The 24,831-nt window shown below is 26.6% G+C and overlaps 2 protein-coding genes across 5 annotated transcripts; both read right to left on the bottom strand.

Moving 5' to 3' along the window:
• Positions 1-84: 84 nt before the first annotated feature.
• Positions 85-8,866, bottom strand: LOC132917619 (probable peptidoglycan muropeptide transporter SLC46). Of its 2 annotated transcripts, none has more exons than XM_060978449.1 (7): positions 7,884-8,866; positions 3,925-4,026; positions 3,614-3,751; positions 3,463-3,546; positions 3,212-3,368; positions 2,803-2,966; positions 85-429 (listed from the first exon to the last, which is right to left on the bottom strand). In XM_060978449.1, the coding sequence occupies exons 1-6, from the start codon at positions 8,695-8,697 to the stop codon at positions 2,828-2,830; spliced, it is 1,434 nt and encodes a 477-aa protein (XP_060834432.1). In that variant the 5' UTR covers positions 8,698-8,866; the 3' UTR covers positions 85-429; positions 2,803-2,827. The 2 variants fall into 2 exon arrangements, with proteins under 2 accessions (XP_060834432.1, XP_060834436.1); XM_060978453.1 differs by having other exon boundaries at positions 2,849-2,966; positions 7,884-8,865.
• A 2,329-nt stretch (positions 8,867-11,195) lies between these two features.
• Positions 11,196-22,129, bottom strand: LOC132916898 (probable peptidoglycan muropeptide transporter SLC46). 3 transcript variants are annotated; one of them, XM_060977331.1, is made up of 7 exons: positions 21,798-22,129; positions 15,347-16,883; positions 12,604-12,705; positions 12,141-12,278; positions 11,990-12,073; positions 11,740-11,896; positions 11,196-11,527 (listed from the first exon to the last, which is right to left on the bottom strand). In XM_060977331.1, the coding sequence occupies exons 2-7, from the start codon at positions 16,197-16,199 to the stop codon at positions 11,401-11,403; spliced, it is 1,461 nt and encodes a 486-aa protein (XP_060833314.1). In that variant the 5' UTR covers positions 16,200-16,883; positions 21,798-22,129; the 3' UTR covers positions 11,196-11,400. The 3 variants fall into 3 exon arrangements, with proteins under 3 accessions (XP_060833314.1, XP_060833313.1, XP_060833315.1); XM_060977330.1 differs by having other exon boundaries at positions 21,809-22,129; XM_060977332.1 differs by having other exon boundaries at positions 21,818-22,129.
• Positions 22,130-24,831: the final 2,702 nt, after the last annotated feature.

Genomic DNA, 24,831 nt, shown 5'->3' with positions numbered 1-24,831 from the left:
AGGTAGAACTTATATATACTCAATTACTTAATAAATTATGTTATCGAGTAACCTAAAGGAAAAAAAAGTTTTAATAGAACTGTATTATGTATAAGTATAATTTAATATGTTTTGACCAGTATAAAAGAAAATTTCTTTAGATTGTACTATTGATGACAGTTGTTCAAGGTATTATAATATTTAACATTAACATTTGTTGGCATATCACTAATTTTATAAATATTTGGTCAATATGGGTGAGAAATATCTAATAACGACACTATATATATTCTGTTCAATTTAAAAAACGTATCTAGGCTGTGATTAGTTTTGGTTGGGTGTGGCGGTCAAGCAACTCCCGTTTGTCATCAGTCATCACCAAGTCAACCATCAGTAAGTCTGCCGTGTATAGTGAGCCATTCCATTGTATGAAAATTAAAAGTCAGCTGCCTAGAACATAATATTTTAAGTTGAACAGATTAATAGAGTATAGTACGTTATCTATTAAAAATAAAATTACTGTTGTACGTTAAACTGAATGAACCATGTTCAAAAGTTATTTACATTAAATTTTTATTTTATTTATTGTCTATTTAGTTAGAATTGATGTTTGTCCGATCAATGTTCAATATTGTTTACATATTTTAAGTATATTTGTTACATACTATGATCATAATATGAAATTATATGAAGTTGTAGTACAAGGCTAGAACAGGACAAATATCAAATACATCTAGTTTGAATCATATGTTTTTTTTAACTTAACTATGTCTTATGTTTTTATGTGGTTTTGTTTGGACACATATAATTAAATAACAAAAAAAAACATTTGTGTACTATATTTTTTCTTATTCTTGTTATTAGTTTATAATTGGTAATAAAAAGTTCTTAGATAAATCTTGATTTTATTAAAGGCTTAAAAATCCTTAAGCATTAAGGTTTATATTTAAATAGACTATATTTTGTCAAGAGTTCTTTGATAGATAACGAATTTTTTTGTAATTAACAATGGACCCAGAATTATGATACAAAAATTACTTGGTACTGTAGATAGCAAAGACCATGGTTAAAACAGGCACTACATTTTTGGAAAAGGGCTTGTAAAAATCTTGACCCCTTTAAGTCGAATTAGATATATTACTTTTCACTTTATTAAATTAACCATACTGAATTAAATAATGAAATGTTGCATATATTATGTTTAAAGTATATGTTTTGTTATTAACAGTATATTATTAATTAATAATTTTTATAATATATAAACATGAGAAAATTAATAATCAGACTATAATTTATGACAAAGGGTTTTAGATAGGCAACTATAAGTGTACGGGAATACACCGCTTTCGATACTGGCTGCTCGTGACGTACACTTCATCATCGCAGATAAAGGCTTGGATAAATTATTTCTCATTTATCTGGATCAAATAAAAGTTAAAAAAAAACATATCTATACAGTATACATATCAGTGGTAGCGTTAAGTTTTTTAATTTAATAAAGCAAATTTAGATGTTGGAGGCTAACCCAAAACCACTACCACCGCCACTACCATAACCTTAATTTATTGTAGTACACAAAACTGTTTGCATTAATACATATGTAATACAATATTATATTCAAGGGATCTCGATGTTAGGGTGTCACGTGAAGATGCGTTGAATCGGTGTGTCCTCTCGTAGAATACAATACATAGAATATAGATACATTATACAAAATATATGGCTCATAAAATCATTCACATAATTTGGTAATATGTTTTGGACTAATGTAACTATTTGAATGATTGTTAGATGGCCAGATGGGTTTTTTTCTTACCCATATAAGTCAACAGTTCGTTAAATATATTTTGGTTATTATACTCAAATACTTTCGAATAAATAAAAGTAGAGGAGTAGCATGATATTTGTAAGTTAATGTTTTATATTTAGCAATGTAAGATATAGCTTATTTTAGCTAACAGGTTAATTAATACATTTTACATTGTTTGGAATGTTAAAATCGTGTTAAATAAAATGTTATTCTAAACGTTTACGATCACCATTAACCTAAGAATATTTGTCTGACCAACTTATGAGGCAAAATACACTATTGCGACCATCATGGATGAACGTATTTTGATACAAATTATTGGGACTCTGTAGAATTTTATTAATACTCTATATATTTAAATCCTAAATCTTAATTTCAAAGACTAATCTCAAGAAGTGGTGTAATGAATAGAAACTAGCAAGGAATATAATACGTTACACTCGTTTTATTTTAATCGTTTTAATACAAATACTTATTTTTATTTAAGATCGACTATTATCTTATGTAGAGGACTAGTCTTGAAGAAGTTTATGACAAAACAATGTAGTTCAATTTGTTATGAATGAATTTAAATTGCTTATGAAATATGGTAATGGAGTACTTATATAATAATATGTCAATAGTATTTGATAAAATATTTAAAAATATTGAATTTAATATTATAATATATCATTATAACAATAAGTAAAGAAACTCAACAATTATTTTTTTTATAAACTACGACTGAAAATAATCAAAACCATTATAATTTACTAAGAATCATGATAATAAACTAAAATATTATGAATTTAATTATAATATTTACACAATGCAATAATCGTAGTGAAAAAAAATAATGAACTATTAGTAATAATGATAATAGTAATAATGCTTATTAATACCTAAACAATAAGTTATAATTGTCCTTCAATAATACACAGCAGTTATAAAAATGAGGGATTGAACAACGTTCTTATAATATTATTATTATATTATTATTAAATTATACATAATAAATCTTGCAAACATCTTACGTTGTCATTATTAAATATTAATGAATTACATATGGTAAGTAATTACTTCAGAGTTGCTGATTTGTGCGATTTCGGTGATTTTTTTTTCATTTTCACAATGAACGACGTTGTTGTTTACTGCAACAGTACTCAAATTTTGATCTCTGTTTAAGTAGTATATCAAACTGAAAAAGTATATCAAAAATAAAGTAAACTTATTTTTATAATAATATTATTATTAATTACTAATAACCTAACCTTTAATCTATTATTAATAATTTATTAATTATATATTTAAGCATATAGAGAAATCACGAGTATGACAACATAGGTATCTACACTGGCTACATATATCACAAAAATAATTTATTTTATACTTGAAAATATTTTGAAACAAAAAATGAATTTACAGATTAAGCCATATACTTACTAAAAAACGAATATAAGTGGAGTTGCTAGAACAATACTAATTAAAAAAAATGCACTGGGCATAGATTCAAATGTATGGTTGTACATAAAATTGTATAATGGTAGAAATCCACTTTTCATTATACTTTCCGCTAATATTTTCACTGCATTCATAGAACCTGACATAACGTAAAAATCAAAAAATGTATTAAAATCAAAATACTGAAAACCCTAAACATGTATATAATTATTTTAATAAGTTCTTATAATCACCTAATTCATCGGATCCAACGCATTTTGAAGCTATAGAACTAGTTAACGCCAAAGCTGCACCTCGAAAAAGTTCTAACGGTGGCACTGTAAAATTTAATAATAATATTTTATTATTCTAAAACAGTCATTACATTATTGCGATAATAATTACCTAAATACAGTTGCCATGATTCGGAAACTAAAAAGAAAGCGACTGCAGCCAAAAGATCAAATACTGAAGCAATCGTACCAATTAACGCATCGTTAATTTTAAACTTGTAGCTTAAAATACCTAATGCAAACAATGTGCCTAAAAAAACAATATATGTTTTAAAAAAATAATGACAATAATAGTGTAATTAAAAAAAATAAATGAAATAGATACAAAGTAATAATTAAATACAAATAAGATACCAAAATATGGTAATCATTAGATGTATAGTTTTTAATTATGTAGATATTATTTATTTAACTCAATTTTACCTATTAATATAACGGACATCTGGTAAGTATTGAAAATACTGAAGTCTATTTCATTCCATTGGAATTTATACCTCAAATATAGATATATTACTGATATTTCTCCTAAAAATAAAATTGATTTGTATTATTAAATTTATTTACAAAAGCACTTACATATCTGAATAATAAGATTCAAACAAGTTTTGAATAATCAACTAATATGATGAACATACTTACATACGTTTATAGACTTAAAGTATAATAGCCTATAGGGTTTTTTCTTTTATTAGCTTTTTGTAAATATAATGATAGCTCAGTTAATAGGTTATAACGTCATTGCGTATAGTATAAGTTAAAATTTAAAGTTCCCACGAATAATATACTTGTATCATGAGAAATTGAGTAATAGTTAATATTGTTATTTATCGTTAAAATATGGAATTTCATCCAGATTTTAATTTATCTGATAATACGATAATATTAGGTATTTATAAAATAAATTGTGCTAATTATTGCTAATATGCCTTTTTGATTTTACTGAATCCATTATTAACTACTTATTAGACATTTTGTGTTACATTTTCAAACTTTAGCTTTGCTATAAAAATTAAAGACTTTATACATTTTTACTAGAAAATAATTTTTACAGTTTTGTGAATTTGATGAATTTTTTCAAAATTCGAACTTAAAATAAACATAAATATAAGTATTTTTAATTTTTATATACAATTACAAGAAAAACTTAAATTGGATATTCTATTTAATTTTTAAAAATGTTGACCTACCTAGTAAATAGTTTATAAAAAAAACTTTAAAAAAAAAATAGAAATTTTCTCGTTACTATTAATAGTTCTAATGTAATTAAAATATTTTTAAAAGTTTATTGTGTATAGAAAATGCTAATATAAACGTTATGAAATAACTTTAAGTATTCATGGTGGTGTTTAGTTTTTGAATTACAACATAAAAACATTAAAAACACAATAGATTTTTTAAAACACTTATTAGGTTGGGTTATTAATTATTTTTCATGTAATTTATCTGATATTATACAGAATGCATAAGATTATAAAATAATCTAATAATCAAACATAAAATATTTATATTTACTACTCCCTTATCATAAGCAGTCAATTTCAAAAATAAATTAGTGATTAGAAATAGAAATTAGAGATAATACCCAATATAAATTCAACTTGCCATACCAAAAAGGCTCTTTTTTCATATATCTTAAGTAAATTGTTTACAATTTTATAAGATGTTATCAAGAATTTAATAATATTATTTTTATAGACATAATAATAAATCACATATTATTCTGTAAATAAGAAGCTAAACAAATAATAAAATATATTTATTTTATTTTATTAATGTTAAAAACGCATGAAGAGCCTTGTATTTAGTTGTTAAGCTTATTTACTTAGTGAAAAACATTTACATTTACATTTATAAAAAAAAAAATTAAAATCTTCATTCCTATAAATAGTTCAAAAAGATGAATTTGTTTTTAAAATTATAGTACGTATAGAAAATATTAACAGGTAGTAAAATGTATTTCCTTTAGAAGAAATAATTATAATTACGGGTAAAAATTTTATGTTGTGAAAATTTAAACTTCGTACAGTTATAAAAAAATCAATTTGGTTTTGTGTTAGATTTTTTTTTAAAGGTTTTAAAATTTATAAAAAAAAACCTTGTAATACATTTTTAAATCTTTGGAATAAATATTAAAAATTGTATGAATTTCTAATATAATTTGATAATTTTCGTGATTATAATGAAATTGTTAAAATATAACTTCAAATGCTTATAAAAATGTTTATGTTTAAAATTTTAAATGTTTATTAATAAAAATTATTGACAATTAGAAAAAAATTAAAATAATTTATTCTTGCCTATAAATAGTTCAAAAATAGTTAAAATTATATAATGTTTAGAAAATAACTGGTTATATGTAAAAATTCTCATTTTTCCTTAATTTTTTAATCGTTTTTCTCGATTATTAAGAAAAAATTTTGAGTAATTTTGAGTTTTGATTCCCTTCCTTCCAAATATCAAAACAGATATAATTTACTATCAATACTACTTTCATAGTTAAAAATTGAAGCACTTTTACTGCTCTAAAGATGATGACAGATACGACTAACTAAAAAAACACATGATTGTAAAATAAATATATTCATCGCTCCTCAGAAACTGTAATATTGAAATTTTATAGTTAAGTTCTGAATATTTAATGCGAGTTTCCTCATAATTAATTAATTCTGAAACTAAAAAATCTAAATAATATAATACAAACATATTTTTTATAGTCATTAGAATTTTGATGAAATTAATTATTTTAATAATGAATAATGGTGTTAACTATTTTGTTATAATTCAAAAATATTATTCTTAGAGATTAAAAACTTTTATGTGTACCTTTTATGATTTTACTCTACGCAATAGTATTTTCAAAATATGTAGATTAATTTGAATATATTACCTATTTATATTAGGGACTTATACACAGTGTTTTACGTAAACTAAAATATTGACTTAAGAGTTAATACAAATTGTATAATATTGTACAAATTTATATTATTATAATACTTAAATGTTAATAATATAATAAATGCAATGTTTTTGGAAAAAATTAGATCAACCTACCGCAATAATAATAGCAAAATAAATTATTTTAATAGCAATATCATACTAATTTATGTAGGCTGACAAACCGTATCCGTTTAGAATTATTGTAATTCGTATACAATGATTTAATTGATATATCATTGAATTAAAATTTAACACACTCATTGTAGTGACCTATTTCACTCTTACTGTACAGCAGAACAGTACTTACTTTTTCACTTCTTTTTAAAGATAACCATAGTTTTAGTCATTTTAAAAGTGATCAAATACTTATCTTTAAACTTTGATATTTATGAATATTAAATTAATTATTTATTATTATAAATTATATATAAGTATATAAATAAGATAAGTGGAACTTATTGTATAACACTATGGTACCCAAATAGTTTGTGATGCACTTGAAGATTATGACATTGTGTTGTATTTGAGCTGCGGCAGCACTATAATATATATTTTGATAAAATGTACCTATAACTCATTTATGAGTAGATAAAAAACATGCACATATTATTTTAAACCAAATATTCGTATTAAATAAATTTATATATAGTAAGTTGGATGAATATGGACTATACTGTTTGTTTAAAATTAAAATTAATTATTTTATGACATTCTAATCAATGTTTTGTTTATAAGTTGTAACATTCCTTTAGAGTTTAGATTCTGAATGCCTCATTGATCTATCGCCCTAATGAATGTAATTGGTTTCATAATGATTTTATATTTACTATTTATTTTATTTGTATTTCAATCATTAACCTTTCGGAGCAGTAAAAATGCTTCGATTTCAACATTATAAAAATTTAAAATTGATTCTAGTAAGCAGTTTGTATAGTGAAATTAAAAAATTCTTAATATTTTTCTAAGTAATAGGAAAAAATAATTTTTAAAAATTACCAGTATTCGAAATTTATTTTGTTTTGTTTCAAGTCACGGTTCAAAAATGAACAACAATATAAACTTAAGTGTTGAATGTTTTACTAAATATTAATGTTAAAATATTGGTCAAGACATAATGTAATTCTCAAAATATATTAGCTCTTTTGGTACTATTAATAGATATTTAAAAATTTCGACTTAAATACAGTTTTAGGTCATGAAACATGTTTATAGTGTAGACTTGCACTAAAGTCTACTATAGTATTATATGAACTTTATTTATAAATTTAAACATTAAAAAGTTAAAAAATTGAAGAGAAACAAAAAACTATTTGTTCAAATATTAACAAGGTATATGAGAAATTTGTTCTTATCATTTAAGAATTCAATTACCAAATAACTGTAAAGGTAGACGTCATGCACATATTTAAAGTAATATATTATAGTGGAAGGACAGTGCAACTCACCTTCTATTGGCACGCACGTGAGCGGCGCACACACGAACAAGATTAGACACAGGATCAGCTTGCCGCGGCCCGTACGTCGTTTAGTCAGCACGAGGTAACAGTTGCGGAGCATGTCCATCGGACTGACGACGTTCCGGTTTAACTGCTGTTGGGTGTCGTTGTCGCGGATCAACATAAACGTGAACGCGATCGCGATTAGGCCCAGGACGATGGACATCGCGTAAGCGACGACGAAACCCATGTTGACCACTACGAACCCGTAGACTAGCATTCCCAGTATGCCACCCATAGCCACGGTGCTGTAAACCATGCCGTACTTGACGGTCCTCCACTCGTCCGTGGTCGTGTCCGCCACGTACGAGTTGATGCCGTTGAACAGCATCGGCGGTCCGCCGGTCAGCGACAGCGCGGCCGCCTGCATGGTGGCCGTCAGCGCTGGCGACACCGACCACACGACAGTGCAGTACAGCGACAGCGTGTCCGCCAATATCTGGCCGGCGATCGGCAGCATGATCAGCGGTCGGCGGCGGCCGTGCCTGTCGCTCCACGTGCCCGCGACTATGGCCAGCGCGATGGGCATCAGTTGTTGGACGAGCGCCTTCCAGCCGTTGATCGGCGCCACTACGTGCTGCGCCGCCGCCTCGTCCGGGCACTTGGAGCCCACCTGGCCGGCCATTGTGCCCGTCGGGTCGCACGCTTTGTACAGCAGCAGGTTGGTACTCAGGCACATCGAGAACATCATCTCGACGATGTAGAACAGCACCACCGGTTCTGCAGACAGGTGCAGGGCCGCCACGCCGCGTACAAACGTCATGGCTGGTAACTGCAATAATTAGCGTGGGCGCGTACCGGCTACTGTCGATTTATTGCTGCCGCGCTTTACACGTCACAATGGTTACGCGTTATCGTTTGGCGGTGGTGAATATATCATCATTATATGCTATGCATGTAACTAGTATGGAAGAGTATACGTTATACTGTACGAGATAAGAAAATTAATAGAATTACCTAGTTGACGTTTCAATTTAACAATAATTGTCAAGTGTAGATATTTCAATACTTATTATAATATGTACCAATATTATTCTTGTCATTTTATAGAGTACTCCGTCAACGAGACAAACGCAAATCAAGTCTAAATCTTTTCAACAATATATTCCATTCAAATCAAACTAATATATTAGACACGCCCGCGCTAAAATTCACGACGTTGACAAATATCACACTTTTTGACTTTCTGATATATCACGAATACCTTGTTATACAATTTCGTGTGGGGAAAATAATATTACAATCGACATGGTGACATTTTTCAAAATTCTTTATCATTTCGTATATCGTTATATACGCGGTGTTTATATTAAATAAACTTAAAAATGTGTAGATACATGCACCGCATTTGTTCAGTTCTAAATCGAACTGGATAAAGATTGTGTTTATTTAAAGTCAAGATTTTGAAATATAACAGACAAGTATACTTTATAAGAAGTATCTAATAATAAATATAATGTTTTAATACAATTATTTATTATAATATTTCATTGTTTTTTTTCTTTTGGAATGCATTGAACAAAATAATTTTTTATTTATTTATAATACCATTTTATTATCATGATGCGATTTTTGTCTGATTATGTAGACCGTGTTGTGCCAATAATAGTGCTAGTGACAATTTCTATTGAGGTAATAACAGCAGCTCTATCTGTCGCTGTCTTTTAAACATGTATAACGAAACCACGTAGAATCGAGGTTTATTAGCCGCTAGATAACACTGTACAATATACTTTTATTATAATATAAAAAGATGTTTTGCTTTGTCTAAATATTATCGTTCACTGACAGAATTGTATTAATAATAATTTTAATATAATTATATAGATGCAGATAAGAGATAATTTATTAGTAGAATAATATTATCTTTATGAAAATAATAGACACATTTCAATCATAGCCTTAGTATAGTATTAAGGTCTATGATTATAGTTCATTTAATCATTTAGATAAAGAATAGATAAATAACTAGCAATTTTATCTCCAATAAAAAGGCTATTTTATTTTTTATTACTAGTCAGTAACATTAAATCAATTAATGCTAAAATTGTATCATGTAAGGTAACATTTAGATCTCTGTAAAGTTGTCTTACTGATAGTTTTTAATTTACAAACCACCTAAATTGATATAAATTGAATATTTTATTATTTCTAATAAAATACAAATATAAAAATTACAGTGATTTAAAAAAGTTGAGTTTTATAATATTCTAACCAATATTTTTTTTTAACACGTGCGCACATTTTAAATAAAACACCATAACATTTGATGTAACAATATATTTCTTTTTTTTTTTTTTTGTTAACCAACTGTATAATATACCTATACCAGATATAACAAGTATATAATATCTCAATAATTGTTCATGTCGTTTATTGAGTAACCAAATTGTGTACCTATTGTAGATTTATAGCCTGAAGATATTACGTACTATATTCAGTTATTAAGAGTTTATGAGATTAGGGTGGTAGGTATTCTATTGATGGTCGGTGAATATGAATGCTATACCATAATAAGTAGGTTAGATTTAGATACATTAATGTGCTAAAGCCTATTTCTTTTATTATTATTTATGAGTTTATAACCAAGAATAAAGAGAAAAAAATAAAGAATAAGAACAATAAATAAATAAATAAATAAGAGTAACACTAGTGTCTAGTAGGTAAAATACAACCCACTTAAATAATTGTAAATTGTAAATTTAATCACGAAAAACCAATGGCCTCGTGAAATATCCTATCATACCGCTACTGATCTATTTACAAAACTACAGCATGGCTTATCAAATCATTCACGCAATTAGGTCAACTGTTTTGGAATAATGCAGTTTTCCATTCGATTTATTTTTGTCTTTTTTTATTCTTACCAATTTAACCACTTAGGTACTAGTTTTTAAAATTTATTTGAGTTAACTACTGTTACACAATTATTTTACAAAATCTTTTACACGAAGCACCATAGTATTTGTAAATTAATGTGTTATATAGCCATGTATAATATTATAGTCTATAGCCAATAGGTTAATAGTTAATAAGTATTTTGATAGAAATCATTAGGCTCTGTAGTTTTTATTTATACTCTATACATTTAAATTTTAAATCTCAATCAATACTATAGTCTCGAGAAGTGATGCAATGATTAGCAAGGAATATATGATGCACTAGTTTCAATGCAATTATTTAAATACAAATGTTCTGTTTTATTTTAAGTTGATTATTATATTATATACAGGACTATTCTTAAAGATTTTATAACAATGCTTATTATGAAATGCGTTATAGATATATTTTAATAGTACTTGTAATAGTCGTAGTGTATACATGAATAATTAGCTATAACTGCAGTCTTTAGATAACATTATTATTATAATGTATTAAAATATTGAAAATACAAATATAAATATACATTTATACATCTTAAATCTTACAAACGTATTGTCATTGACCATTGTGTAGTATTATCTTACTAAATATGGTAACTAATTACGTTACGATCGTTGATTGGAGCGACTTCGGTGTCTTGTTTTTTATTTTGACCGTTGATGCTTTCAACAGTATTCGATTTTTGATTTTCGTTAAAGTAATAAATCAAACTAAAAAAGTATACCAATAATATATTAACCCATAAAATAATTTTTTAACAATAGATTTTGCAAATAGAGTAATCATGACTTTAATAGAACGTATCTATATTTAGGTTATAATAAACTCGTACTTATATACTACATTATATTCTATCGTAGATACAAATTATTTTATATCTTTGAAATAAAAAATTATTTTACAGATTAAACAATATACTTACTAAAAAACGAATATAAGTGGAGTTGTTAGAACAATACTGATTAAAAAAAATGCACTAGGCATAGATTCGAATGTATGGTTGTATATAAAATTGTATAATGGTAGAAATCCACTTTTCATTATACTTTCCGTTAAAAGTTTCACTGCATTCATAGAACCTGACATAACGTAAAAATCAAAAAAGGTATTAAAGTCGAAATACTGAAAACCCTAACATGTATATAATTATTTTAATAAGTTCTTATAATCACCTAATTCATCGGATCCAACGCATTTTGAAGCTATAGAACTAGTTAACGCCAAAGCTGCACCTCGAAAAAGTTCTAACGGTGGCACTGTAAAATTTAATAATAATATTTTATTATTCTAAAACAGTCATTACATTATTGCGATAATAATTACCTAAATACAGTTGCCATGATTCGGAAACTAAAAAGAAAGCGACTGCAGCCAAAAGATCAAATACTGAAGCAATAGTACCAATTAACGCATCGTTCATTTTAAACTTGTAGCTTAAAATACCTAATGCAAACAATGTGCCTAAAAAAACATATGTTTTAAAAAAATAATGACAATAATAGTGTAATTAAAAAAAAAAAAATTAAAATAAAGAAACAGATTACAGACAATAGTTAAACAAACTTTTTAATTTTTATAAATAATTATTATCTGTAAAGTAGGTATTGAATAAATAAAAGAACAATAAATTTAAATTTATTATTTTAATAATACAATTTAAAGTTGTCTTTGTTTATTTACCCTTGGAAATTGATTTTTACTGAATAATATATTTTTATTATTATATGGTAATTATTAAATTTAAAGTTTTCAAATATGTAGATATTATTTTTGAACTCGATCTTACCTATTAATACAACAGACAGCTGGTAAGCATTGAAAATACTGAAGTCTACTTCATTCCATTGGAATTTATATCTCAAATATAGATATAATACTGACATTTCTCCTAAAAATAAAATTGATTTGTATTGTTAAATTTATTGACAAAAGGCACTTATATTTCCGAATAATAAGTATTCAAACAAATTTTGAATAATCAAGTATAATGATGAACAAAATAATATATGATTGTTGCATATATTTTTATTAATTTTCGTATTGTAATTAAAAATTCAACACGCTTATACTAAATATGTTTGATTCTTAATGTGTATTACAATAAACAATTTTTAATTTTCAATTAAATATCAATTATTTATTGATTTTGTATACTGAGAAATTAATTTAAAGAAGAAAAATAAGAGACAAAACTTATTAGATTTATATGACAATATAAATTTTTTATACAATACAGTTTTTATATACGATTAAATAACAACGATGATACCTAATTCTTATGACTTACATTGTCATATCATATTTGTCATAATATAAAAGCTCTTGTATTTTATAAAATGTTTTATATCTATTAATAATTTTAAATGATTTTTTTATCTTTTATAATAAACCACTGAGCAATTATACGAGTACATTGTGATCAAAAGGATTGGCAAATATTACAATTTATACTATTTTTTAAATGTCGACGATTTTAAAATCATTTTTAATACAAATACTCGTAATATATAACAATAGTTTGTATGACAAAAAAAATAAGTCGTATACATTTTCGTATTTATTAAAGTTATATAATTCAATTTATACTCGTAAATATTGGTTAGAATTCTAACAATAAAAGAAATAGCAACACGGTTCCTCATATTATTAGATGGAATTTTACAGACGTATGGTACTATACTATTGATTTAATTACCTAACGGCTATCACTGTTTCAAAATGAAAAGTTCTTTACCTATAGGTTATCCATAAACTTTAAACCTAAACCTAATTAAAATCAATGGAATTTAGAAGCAATGTTATTAATATCTATCTATATATATATATATATATATATATATATTTATTAATACAATTTATATTTTTATACACAATATTATAATTGATTTATAAATTTGTAGATATATACCTTTCTATCTATAACGTGGACAACAAGTGAATAAATGACATAAGTTTTATGTAACAAATTTTTGATCGAAAATTCAATCTACCTTATAAAACTATAAGTACATTCTTTTAAAACAACCTTAACTTAAACGATATACCTACCCATTTTTATTACGTTGAATTTATTTTTATGATTCATCCAAATATTCTTTAGTTAGATTCACGTATGTACAATTCATATACATGTATAATAATAAATTGCCTTCGTATTTTTTTTTATAGATTACTCGCACATATTTTTAGTCATTATGAAAGTAATTAAATATTTATTTTATACGTTGATGTATATGGATATCAAATTAATTATTTATTATTATTAAGTGTAATCATATACATAATATAAGATGAATTAATAGTATTGCATTAGGGTACTCAGAAAATTGATGATGAAATCAAAGATATAATACACAGTTCTATATCTATAGTAGCACTTTATAATAAATTCTGTGTTGTATAACTTATTAGTAGGGATTAATAAATATGCACTCATTTTTTTTTAAACCTGTCAATATATATTGAATACATTACTATATAGCAAATTAAATGGAATATGAATTATATTGTTTATTTAAAATTGAAATATATCATTATAAAATGAAATTTTTACCAATGTTTATAATAGTTTTATCATTCCTTTGGATTTGAGTGATAAATGTATCGATTTTTCAATACGGTATAATATTTTCTATTTCTATTATATTTTTATTTCAATCAACACTTTTTGGAGCAAAAAAAAAAAAAATGATTAAATTTTTAATTTTTAAAAATTGAATATAATTGGTAGTGTGGGTAGTCAAAAGTAGATGTCTAATAGTTTTCAAAGTAATCGGGAGAAATAACAAAATAAATTAGTGTAAAAACAGGAGTTTAAATGCATAAATATTTTTTGATAAATTGATATAGGAATTTTGTTTTTTGATTAAAAATAAATAGTTTTATAGAGACTTAAATTTCTTTAAATTATTTATAATATTATCAATCTAGATTCTATACATGTTTTTAATTTTTAAAATTGTTGAATATACATTTTATACATTTTTATACATTTTTTTAGATTTATTTAGGTTTTAATTTTTGTTTGTGGTAAAAAAAGCTAAAAAAATACGAAAAAAATGTGTAATAAGTTTTATGGGACAATTGTATTAGATAATGTTTGGATAATGTCAATAATTGAAATAAGTTACCATGTACATTGTCTATTGTACACGTAGATACATTAATTTGAAAGTTATTAAAAAATATTATATTTCAATGATTCAAAGTGCATATTTAATGGAATTTTAAATTTTTCGAGTGCGAAGTTGGTTTTTAATTTTGGAACAGAATATATATAGGAAAAATATTGATATACGTATAAAAAGATGTTATTTAAGATTTTTACAGACTTGAATAAAATTGTATTACAAGATACGTGTATAGGCTTGTATTATATAATCTACTATAGTATTTATTAAATTCTTAAAAATTGCGCTTAAAAGTGAAAAAAAAGTTCAAATTTTGGTGACTAGAAATAATGTTAATCAACTATGAAGGTAAACAATTATAATAGTGTATTCATGTACGTTAAATGGCGATTGACTCACCCTCAAGCGGCACGCACGTAAGCGGTGCGCATACGAACACGACTAGGCACAGGATCAGCTTGCCGTGGCCAAAACGATGCTTGGTCAACACGCGGTAACAGTTGCGGAGCACGTCCAACGGGTTGACGGCCCGGACGACGTCCTGGTACAACGGCACCTGGTCACCGGCTTCTTTTGCCCTCTGGCGGGCAGCGTCGTCGTCGATGAACACAAACGTGAGAGCGAGCGCGGCCACCCCTAGGGCGATGGACACCATGTACGCGACAGCGAAACCCACGTTGACCACTACGAACCCGTAGACGATCATTCCCAGTATGCCGCCCACGGCAATCGTGCCGCCGACCATACCGTACTTGACGGTCCGCCACTCGTCCGTGGTCGTGTCCGCCACGTACGAGTTGATGCCGTTGAACAGCATCGGCGGTCCGCCGGTCAGCGACAGCGCGGCCGCCTGCACGGTGGCTGTCAGCGCAGGCGACACCGACCACACGACGGTGCAGTACAACGACAGCGAGTCCGCCAATATCTGGCCAGCGATCGGCAGCACGATCAGCGGTCGGCGGCGGCCGTGCCTGTCGCTCCACGTGCCCGCGGCCATGGCCAGCGCGATGGGCACCAGTTGTTGGACGAGCGCCTTCCAGCCGTTGATTGGAGCCACCACGTGCTGCGCCGTCGCCTCGTCCGGGCACTTGGAGCCCACCCGGCCGGCCATCACGCCCGTCGGATCGCACGCTTTGTACAGCAGCAGGTTGGTGCTCAGGCAACCCGAGAACACCATCGCGACGAAATAGAACATCAGCACGGGCTCTACGGACACGCGGGCCGCCATACCGCGGACGAATGACATGGCCATCGGGGCTATACCGCGAGTGTCTTGGAGCGGTGACGATCGATGTATTTACCGTCGCTGTTGTCGTTACACGTTAGGCGTGTCCGACATTGTCGTGTGAATAAAACAATATGTCGCTGGTTAAACGTGCTATTCGATCGCGTGTGGATAATATCACACGTGTACGTACCAGACCGGTCGAGTGCGTGTCAGCGGATCGACTGAACTGTTATTTCGATGTCTGATAGCGGTGATGTTGTATAGTGGTTTTTGTTATTGTTGTTGTTGTGATGCTCTAGTACTATGCTCTCGATCTCGTAGTAATCATCGGTCATAAAAGCGTTGAAAATTTTTTTTATCAAAACGTGTTCGCATTAAACAACGTTATGGTTCGGTGGCGGTGATGATGAATATAATATGATATTATGTGTATAATATGTACCATATATTATTATTGTTTTGACATGTTCGTTGTAGATAAGAAAATTAATTGAAGTGAATCACATTTCCATAATCATTTTAATCGTTATATTTTGAGTGATCGCATGTGTCGTTAATTTGAGGCCACTCATCTCGTCCAAACAATAATAAGTTCATTTATTTACGCGGATTTGTGTAGTAAATGCCAATTGAATCGTATTGAATTACCATAAGTATACATATGGATTACGCTTATAGTAATATTGTACACAAATAGTTAATTTTTATCTATGAAAAAAAAAACATAGGCAATTTTAATAATTAACAAAAATACTGTTTACAGTTAAATGTGTGAATAATACAAATTATGTATAGTTAAATATGATACGATCGACAATCACACAAGTTATTAGAGTATTCATACGATGTATCATGAAAATAATTATTAATTTTGTCATTTTTATGTGATCATACTTCAATAATTATAATCTTGCTGAACTAAACATAGTTGCTTGTTTGGTACGTCATACCCTGTTTACAAAAATGCATAAACATTTCCAACAATTAGGTAATAATATTGTCGTGGCCAATCAATTTCAACGTGTTGATAATTAAAATTATTATTATTATAATTATAAAATGATGTATACAATATACATCTAAACAACATGTGATACATAATTGCTGTTGAATATAACATTAATACAATGACATAGTACTGCGGCACTAGTACTATTGACTTATTGCTATAATATAATGGAAGTGAAACAATTAATTGTACGTCCATACGCGTGTCAGGTTAATGCATATGGCCAAATAATATTTTCTTATAAAATCAATATTGACGTTACATTTTTCAAAAAGGACTTATCTATAATAAATAAATCACAATGTGTAGGGTACTATCAAATACTCAATTGGTATACGGACTCTAGACATTGAACGACCTTTTATAATAATTATGTATAATATCCATATAAACTGATAATATAGATATTTTTTCAAAATTATAGTATATAATGAATGCTCTTAAAAAACCAAGAACTATGACTGAGTAAAATATAATTTATTTCATAGTTGAGTTTAGCATGTTGACTTTAAGTATAATTTAATTATTAAAAATTGTATTTTAACTAATTGAAGGTTATTATTATTTATTACTCGTTTAATTCAATTAATAGTTAATAGTTTTCTTTTTTTCTTTTACGTTTAATTTAATAATGATTTCTAAATAACTAATAATTCAATAAGTAATAACACATATTAATGGTTTAAAAAATATTATTAATAATTATTGTTATATGTATTTTTAACTATAGTATTTAGTTTTAATATTTGTAATTTATAGTTTTTATATTATATGTAGTTGGTGGCGACTGGTAATTAAATACTTGATAATTGAATTTAAAATAATCTAGCCTATTTTACATAATTATAAATATACCAATATTGTAATCTAAATTAGATATTATTATAAAATAAAATTGGCTTTTAAAATGACCCATTTTACATGTTAATGTGTAGGTACTCCTATTAAGATAACGAGCATTTGATTTATGAAATTCAGCCATAAATACAACAGATGACTAATATTACTAAAATCCTACAAGGCTACAACAGTTATCTACAACTGTTATATTGATTTCTATACTTAATTTAATGTAGTGTTAATAATTATTTTGCTATGTAGATGTTTAAATAATTATTTGGGGTTCTCGCATGCCAAGAAATGAAGGTATTATTTTGTTAGAAATTTAAATATACCCTTTTGAGGCATTGCTGGTATATATTATTATATTGTGTATTTATCAAGTACTTTTGAATTTGAATAGTTGCATACATTGCACTATTTGATATTGCATATCTCATTATGTCAATGTAGGTTTTATAATACGATAATTTTAAAGTACTAACAGCAGCCTGTCAGCTCAGCATGAGAAAATTGATATTACCTATATTACGCTATGATATTTCTGATTTATGTTAATGTTAATTATTTGTTATTATTGATGTAAAATATCAAATTAGAATTATGTATTCTAAAAACGATATATTAATCAGTAATCATAAACTCAATACTTATACATTTACTAAATTATATATTACATATAATATACAATTTATTTATTTATTATTTATAAATAACATATTAAATTGAAATTCGTTAAATTAAATTATAAAATATTTAAATACGTAGAATACCCAGCATTAAGGATTTGTTATATTATGCTACTTATATGAGACTTTTTTTGTGTAAAATGAAAACAATAATTACAATTTTTGAAACTCAACCATAAATATAAAAGGCGAGAAAGATGTGCAATGTTTAGTAAAACTAAAATTTAGATCTTTTAAATAATTTTTTTTTTTTGAGTTTGAGCATATATTTATAAATAAATATTATAGAATATATATCTAATGTATCTAATAATGAACATTGCGTATAATAGTGAATAATATTCAAACTCTATAGATACATAATTAATAAAGAAGGATGGTGAATGGTACTCATAGATTACATAGACTGTGCAAAACAGGAGTATTATTTATGATTTCTGTAAAAAGTGAAAAATATTAGGTACCAAATTTGACAATTTATCACAAATTATAAATTTTATACGTATAATGTATATGTATATTTAATATATTCATACACTAATAAATTATTTATATTAATAAATATTTATACAAAAATATTTTTCACTGATTTTCACCATAATGATTATTCAATAAATAAAGATTTTCCGTTTTTTACAAATTTTTTAGGGTAAAGCATTTTACCAAGTTTGTCTATTCCCCGAATGATGCCCACTGGTAATGAATTTCGACAAACGTGAAAACACCAAGACACTTTTAAAACTTTTTTACTCTGGAATGTGGTTGCGCTATAGATAAATGTGCTAAATTTGTTTCCAAAAAGTGTAATTCTGTAAGTTTGTAAGCTCAAGTATATAAAATATTGATTAGTATTTCTATAGTAAACTAAATAAATACAGATCTTTCGTTTTTAAGGTTAAACATATTGTAAATTATTCGTAACAATAAGCAGCCGGTTAAAATCATGTAGTTGTAGCATTGACCGTTTCAATAAAAAAAATATCATTATGATAGACTGATCATTAAGGTTGTTTATCGAGAGATTATACTTTTAAAGGAAGAATACATACTTATTGCCATCATATAAATAATAATATATCTTAATTCATTTGTTTAAAATTGAAAAATGCTTACTATAAATAATAGCAGTTTGAATAAAAATTTAAATATTTTAAATATTTTTACGCAGTTTTATCAGTATTGGGCCATATATTTTTTTAATTATTAATCATTTAAATGTATTAAATTTACTTTCTAATATTTCATTATAAACAATACGAGTATTATTAGTTATATTTTATCAGATGCATAAACATAAACGATTCTTATAACTCGTATAGTCATATGTATCAGACACTCATTTATAACTATAGGTATTCTTGTAAAATAAATAATTTGACTACTGGCGATTGGCAGAGACAGTGAAAATTTCGATTTTGTAGTTTCTATTTAAAAATAGTATAGGTTCTCTCAATCTCGTTCCATTGCACAATTTGGGTGCATTAAATCTGCACATTAAAATAAGTCGAGCTTATGAGTTATAGAATATACGGATATTGTATTTTTATAAAAATTTGAATAACAAATAATGATAATTAAATATTTTTTTATAAGAAAAACTTTGATTCTCGTTAGCCAAAACGAAATTCATGTGTGAGCCACCACATCAGCAACCTTTTATAGTGGCTGATAAAATATGCTAAAAACACCCTCTAGATTTCAATATAAATTATATAGGTAGGTATATAAATTTCTATATTGATACAACTTTCATTGAAATGGGCCAGTAATTTTTGAGATTATCAGTTTATAAAATCTCATTTCATATTTAGTTGTTTTGAAAAAGTTATGCATTTCTTAAATTTTATTTCACTGGACAGATGGCGCTACCAGTGTATTTCTATACAAAATTTATAGTATAGCGTATTTAAATTTATAAACTAGTTTTTAAATGTATTGACATAATGCATGTTCAAGGTTAACAAGTTTCAAAAAAAAATATCGAAAATAGATGAATAGTCAATAGCTATGATGTACAAAATAATACATTTAAGACAACTTAAAACTTATAAAATCGGAAAAAAATATGTTAATACATATTTTACAACAGTGTGGCATAAATATAATATAGTATTATTAGACCAGTAAAATAAAAAAATATACAAATTACAAATACTTTGTAATTTAATAACTCAAAAAGAAAATACTAGTAAATAGGTAGTAAATATATATTATTATTTACATTTATGACATGTTGTTGTTAATATTTACATATATAATTTCTAGTCAACTAATCCGCAATTATACATTCAACAGTATATTTTAACTACAATAATCCGTATGGTTACCTAGTTATTAACTATGATTATCTATTACAAATATTAAAAATTAAAATATATTACACAATATTACAATACGTATAATATACTAAGCTGGGTGCATGTGATACATACTATATAATAATATTATGTAGGTAGTATTATAATTACATAATTAAAATTCTTAAAAATATATATATTCTATTCGCATAATAATTCGTTTGTAATATTCAGGACTTAATTCTCACTAAATTAAGTATTATACTCATTCAATGTTCAAAGATATTTTTAGGATCCTAATATTGTATGCAGCGCTACAGTTGACATTTTATAATATATTATTCACACACCTATACGACTATACGTGAAGTACTTACTTAATACTTAAATACACGTTATTGTGACACGCGATGACGTACCACAAGCCAAACCAAAGCATATAATATATATAAATAGGACTACATCCACTACTCAGTTGAGAATTATTTTATATTATATCTACCACCTTGTATATGTATCATATAAAATATTGATGATATTATATTTTTTGTGAATAAATATTACTGATATTATAAAACAAAAATATTATTCTTTCATATTATAAAAAATAATATCACATTAATGATGTTTGACAAACGACTCATTCCCAGAAGCAAATACACCAAATTGATGTATATTTACAATATATAGGTATACTATACTACAGCAATATAGTACCGATATATTATGCAATAATTATTGAAATATAATTAGATATTATATAAAATTACTGTAATTAAATAAGTACCCTAGACTCACTGATATTACATAGTACTGAAAAATATGTAGGTATTGTTTATTTGTGTTTCCACTACGGAGCGATGATTCGTAACTGTTTTATATTGTATACAGTTGTATATTATGATATATTCATTACACAGTTTGACCGTATTCGAGTCGGTTATGTACTATTGAAAAAAATAAACACTATTAAGAAAAAAATAACTCCAAAAGCATCTCAAAAGTCGGTTTGTATTATAGTAGTTTAAAGAACATTACAGTCAGCTGTCTGCAAGACGCGTTGTCAAACACTGCATCATAGTGCGTAATGCGTATAACGTATGCACGTCGCGGAGAGCAGATCGGTGACGACTAAGATACCGGTTTTTGGTTGTGTGACGATTATGAGGAAGTGGGGAGAAATATATTATATAATTAATATCGTAGTGGTCGTTAAACGTTATCATAGAACTTTATTAACATTTTTTTTCGGCGAATATCGGAATATGTAATAAAATTGTATGTAATTTTATATTTATATATATAAGTATATTTCTTATGTTTTATATAAATATGTTGTTGGAATTTTGTCGACGTATTTAATTTGGTACTAGTACACATAAATAAATATACTTTATACAATATTGTACTACAATATAATATTAATTAATATAAATAATATTACGCTTTTTTTAGCAATTTTTAAGATCAATTTTGTAAATTTTAAAAACGATTTCATGTTGAGTTTTTGATATGACTTCAACAAAAGTAATTTGATCGAAGACGAAAGTTTTTTCCATATTATTCTTAAAATATAATTTAATTGTACATTACTTATAGTTTTAGTCGACTATCACTATATTATTATAACGACGATGTATTATGAGATGAATATGGTTCTTTTGAAACAAATTATGTATAATACAATTTTGTATTTCTGTCGTTTAGCTATTGCAGAATTCTGGAAGAATACTTTTTGTACCGTAGTCGTTGTAATAGTACGCTAAGCGAGATTCGTGTCCCTGCATCTTTGCGTGCGATTGACAATATACATAATTGATTGCGATACTTTTAAGTAAGCCGTTAATTGTTTTCATGTTATTGTTTTGTTCTTAAATATTATGTTGAGTTTATAGAAGAACGATTGCGTACACAGTCATAAATGGTACGTGCGATTTTCGATTATTATTATAGAATATATAATATAATATGTAAATTGAAAATTTACATATATTATTTCTTCATTTTATTCTAGTTGTTCGAAGATCAATGATGGAGACATACAGCTGAGAAGTAGTATCGTATATTTATCTACTTTATGAATATCATAAAAAAAAATATATATATATTTAAAATTCTTAAAAGCATTATTGGAACATTCTAAAATTTCAAAGCCAAAATTTGCACTAAATTAAATAAGTAAAGGTACCAACATATATTTTTTTATAACTTTGGTGTTAATATTTTTTGTACGGATAATTATTGAACGTTCACAAACTTTTGAAAATTGTAATAAAATTAAGAATATTGATAATTAAATGTATTTTGTTTTTATTATTTACCTATATTATTATTATTTTTGAACATAAAAAAATATATTACAACATTTTTTACGTAAAATTCATGAAGTGATTAAATTTTATTTAATAATTGTAGTATTGATTAAGTGAATTTTAGTTTAATGACAATGAGAAATTAAAATTATAAGTGATATTACTTTGAGAAATTTTAAAATATTATCATAATTTAATTAATAGTCAATTAGATACTTTATATAGAGTCCTATATATAAAGAATAAAAACTTTTAACAAAATTATCGGAAATTTCAATTAAGCTGAAGTAGTATGAAATTAGTAAATGTCTACTAAGATCGTTTGGATTTTAAAACTTATTATGAGTAAGTGCATATTGTATCGTTTAATTTTTTGTTTAAAATAATGGTATAATTTAATCAACATTATAATTGATTTTATAATATAAAATCTATGAAAATAGTAAGTTTGAAAACTTCAAGGTAATAATATAATAATAGTTAAATAATAAATACATTAAATTATGTGTATAGTATATATTATATTTAGAAGAATTTTATAGATAAAATAAGTTACGTTAAAAAAAAGTTGTTTTAGTAATTGATTGTTGTGTTTTGAGTAGTACAGTGTGTACCACTAAACCTATAGTACCTATAGCTATATAGTTTAGTTTATACTATGTATATATATAATAATAATAATACATATGAAATACATATTGTATTATAATATAAATTTTGAAAAAACTTAAAAATACATTTATCGTTTATTAAAAAAAGTTTTAGCGTTATTTATTAGGACCATAACATAATATAATGTGATGTACCTATATAATATATATATATATATATAACAACCTATTTTACATAAGACGTACGTCGACTGCATATACACACATTTCATTGTAAAGTACGTGGCGGGAGGCTTTTAAAAGAAAAGAAAAAAACGAATTAACCATAAAAAAAAAAAAAAATTATTTTTACATAAAAAGGAACACGCCGACAGCGCCGGTATAACTTTTAGCGTTCGAGAACAGGTACCGGTACGCGCCGCGCAGCAGAGATGGCTCGCGGTGTAATAACGTATATAGTTAGAAGGCTCGAAAAAAATTAGATAAAATAATAATATATATACAATATAATATATAATATTATACAACATAATATCGTAATAATAATAATACACTTTTTTAGCGTACTTTACGAGTACAGGTGTTGACATTGGTGCGCGGATACTCTTTTTTTCCATTAATTTTTTTTTTTTTTTAGTCATTTTCGCGCCTGCACACACACACACACACACGAACACACACACAGCTGTAAACTCATAATCTATACAATATAATAATAATATATACGTATATATTTTATATTATGTACACGCGTATATATATTTAATATCTACGTGTATGTGTGTGTGTGTGTGTGTGTGTGTGCCACGAATAATAGTTTTTGGGGTAGCCGCCTGGCACCACTGTCGGAATTTTTCGTGCGGGGTTGAAGGCGTCACGTCGGGCCGCCGCCGATATA

Source organism: Rhopalosiphum padi, chromosome 1 (assembly GCF_020882245.1).
Source record: "Rhopalosiphum padi isolate XX-2018 chromosome 1, ASM2088224v1, whole genome shotgun sequence".
Taxonomy (NCBI): Eukaryota; Metazoa; Arthropoda; class Insecta; order Hemiptera; family Aphididae; genus Rhopalosiphum; species Rhopalosiphum padi.
This window is presented reverse-complemented; position numbering and strand designations above follow the sequence as displayed.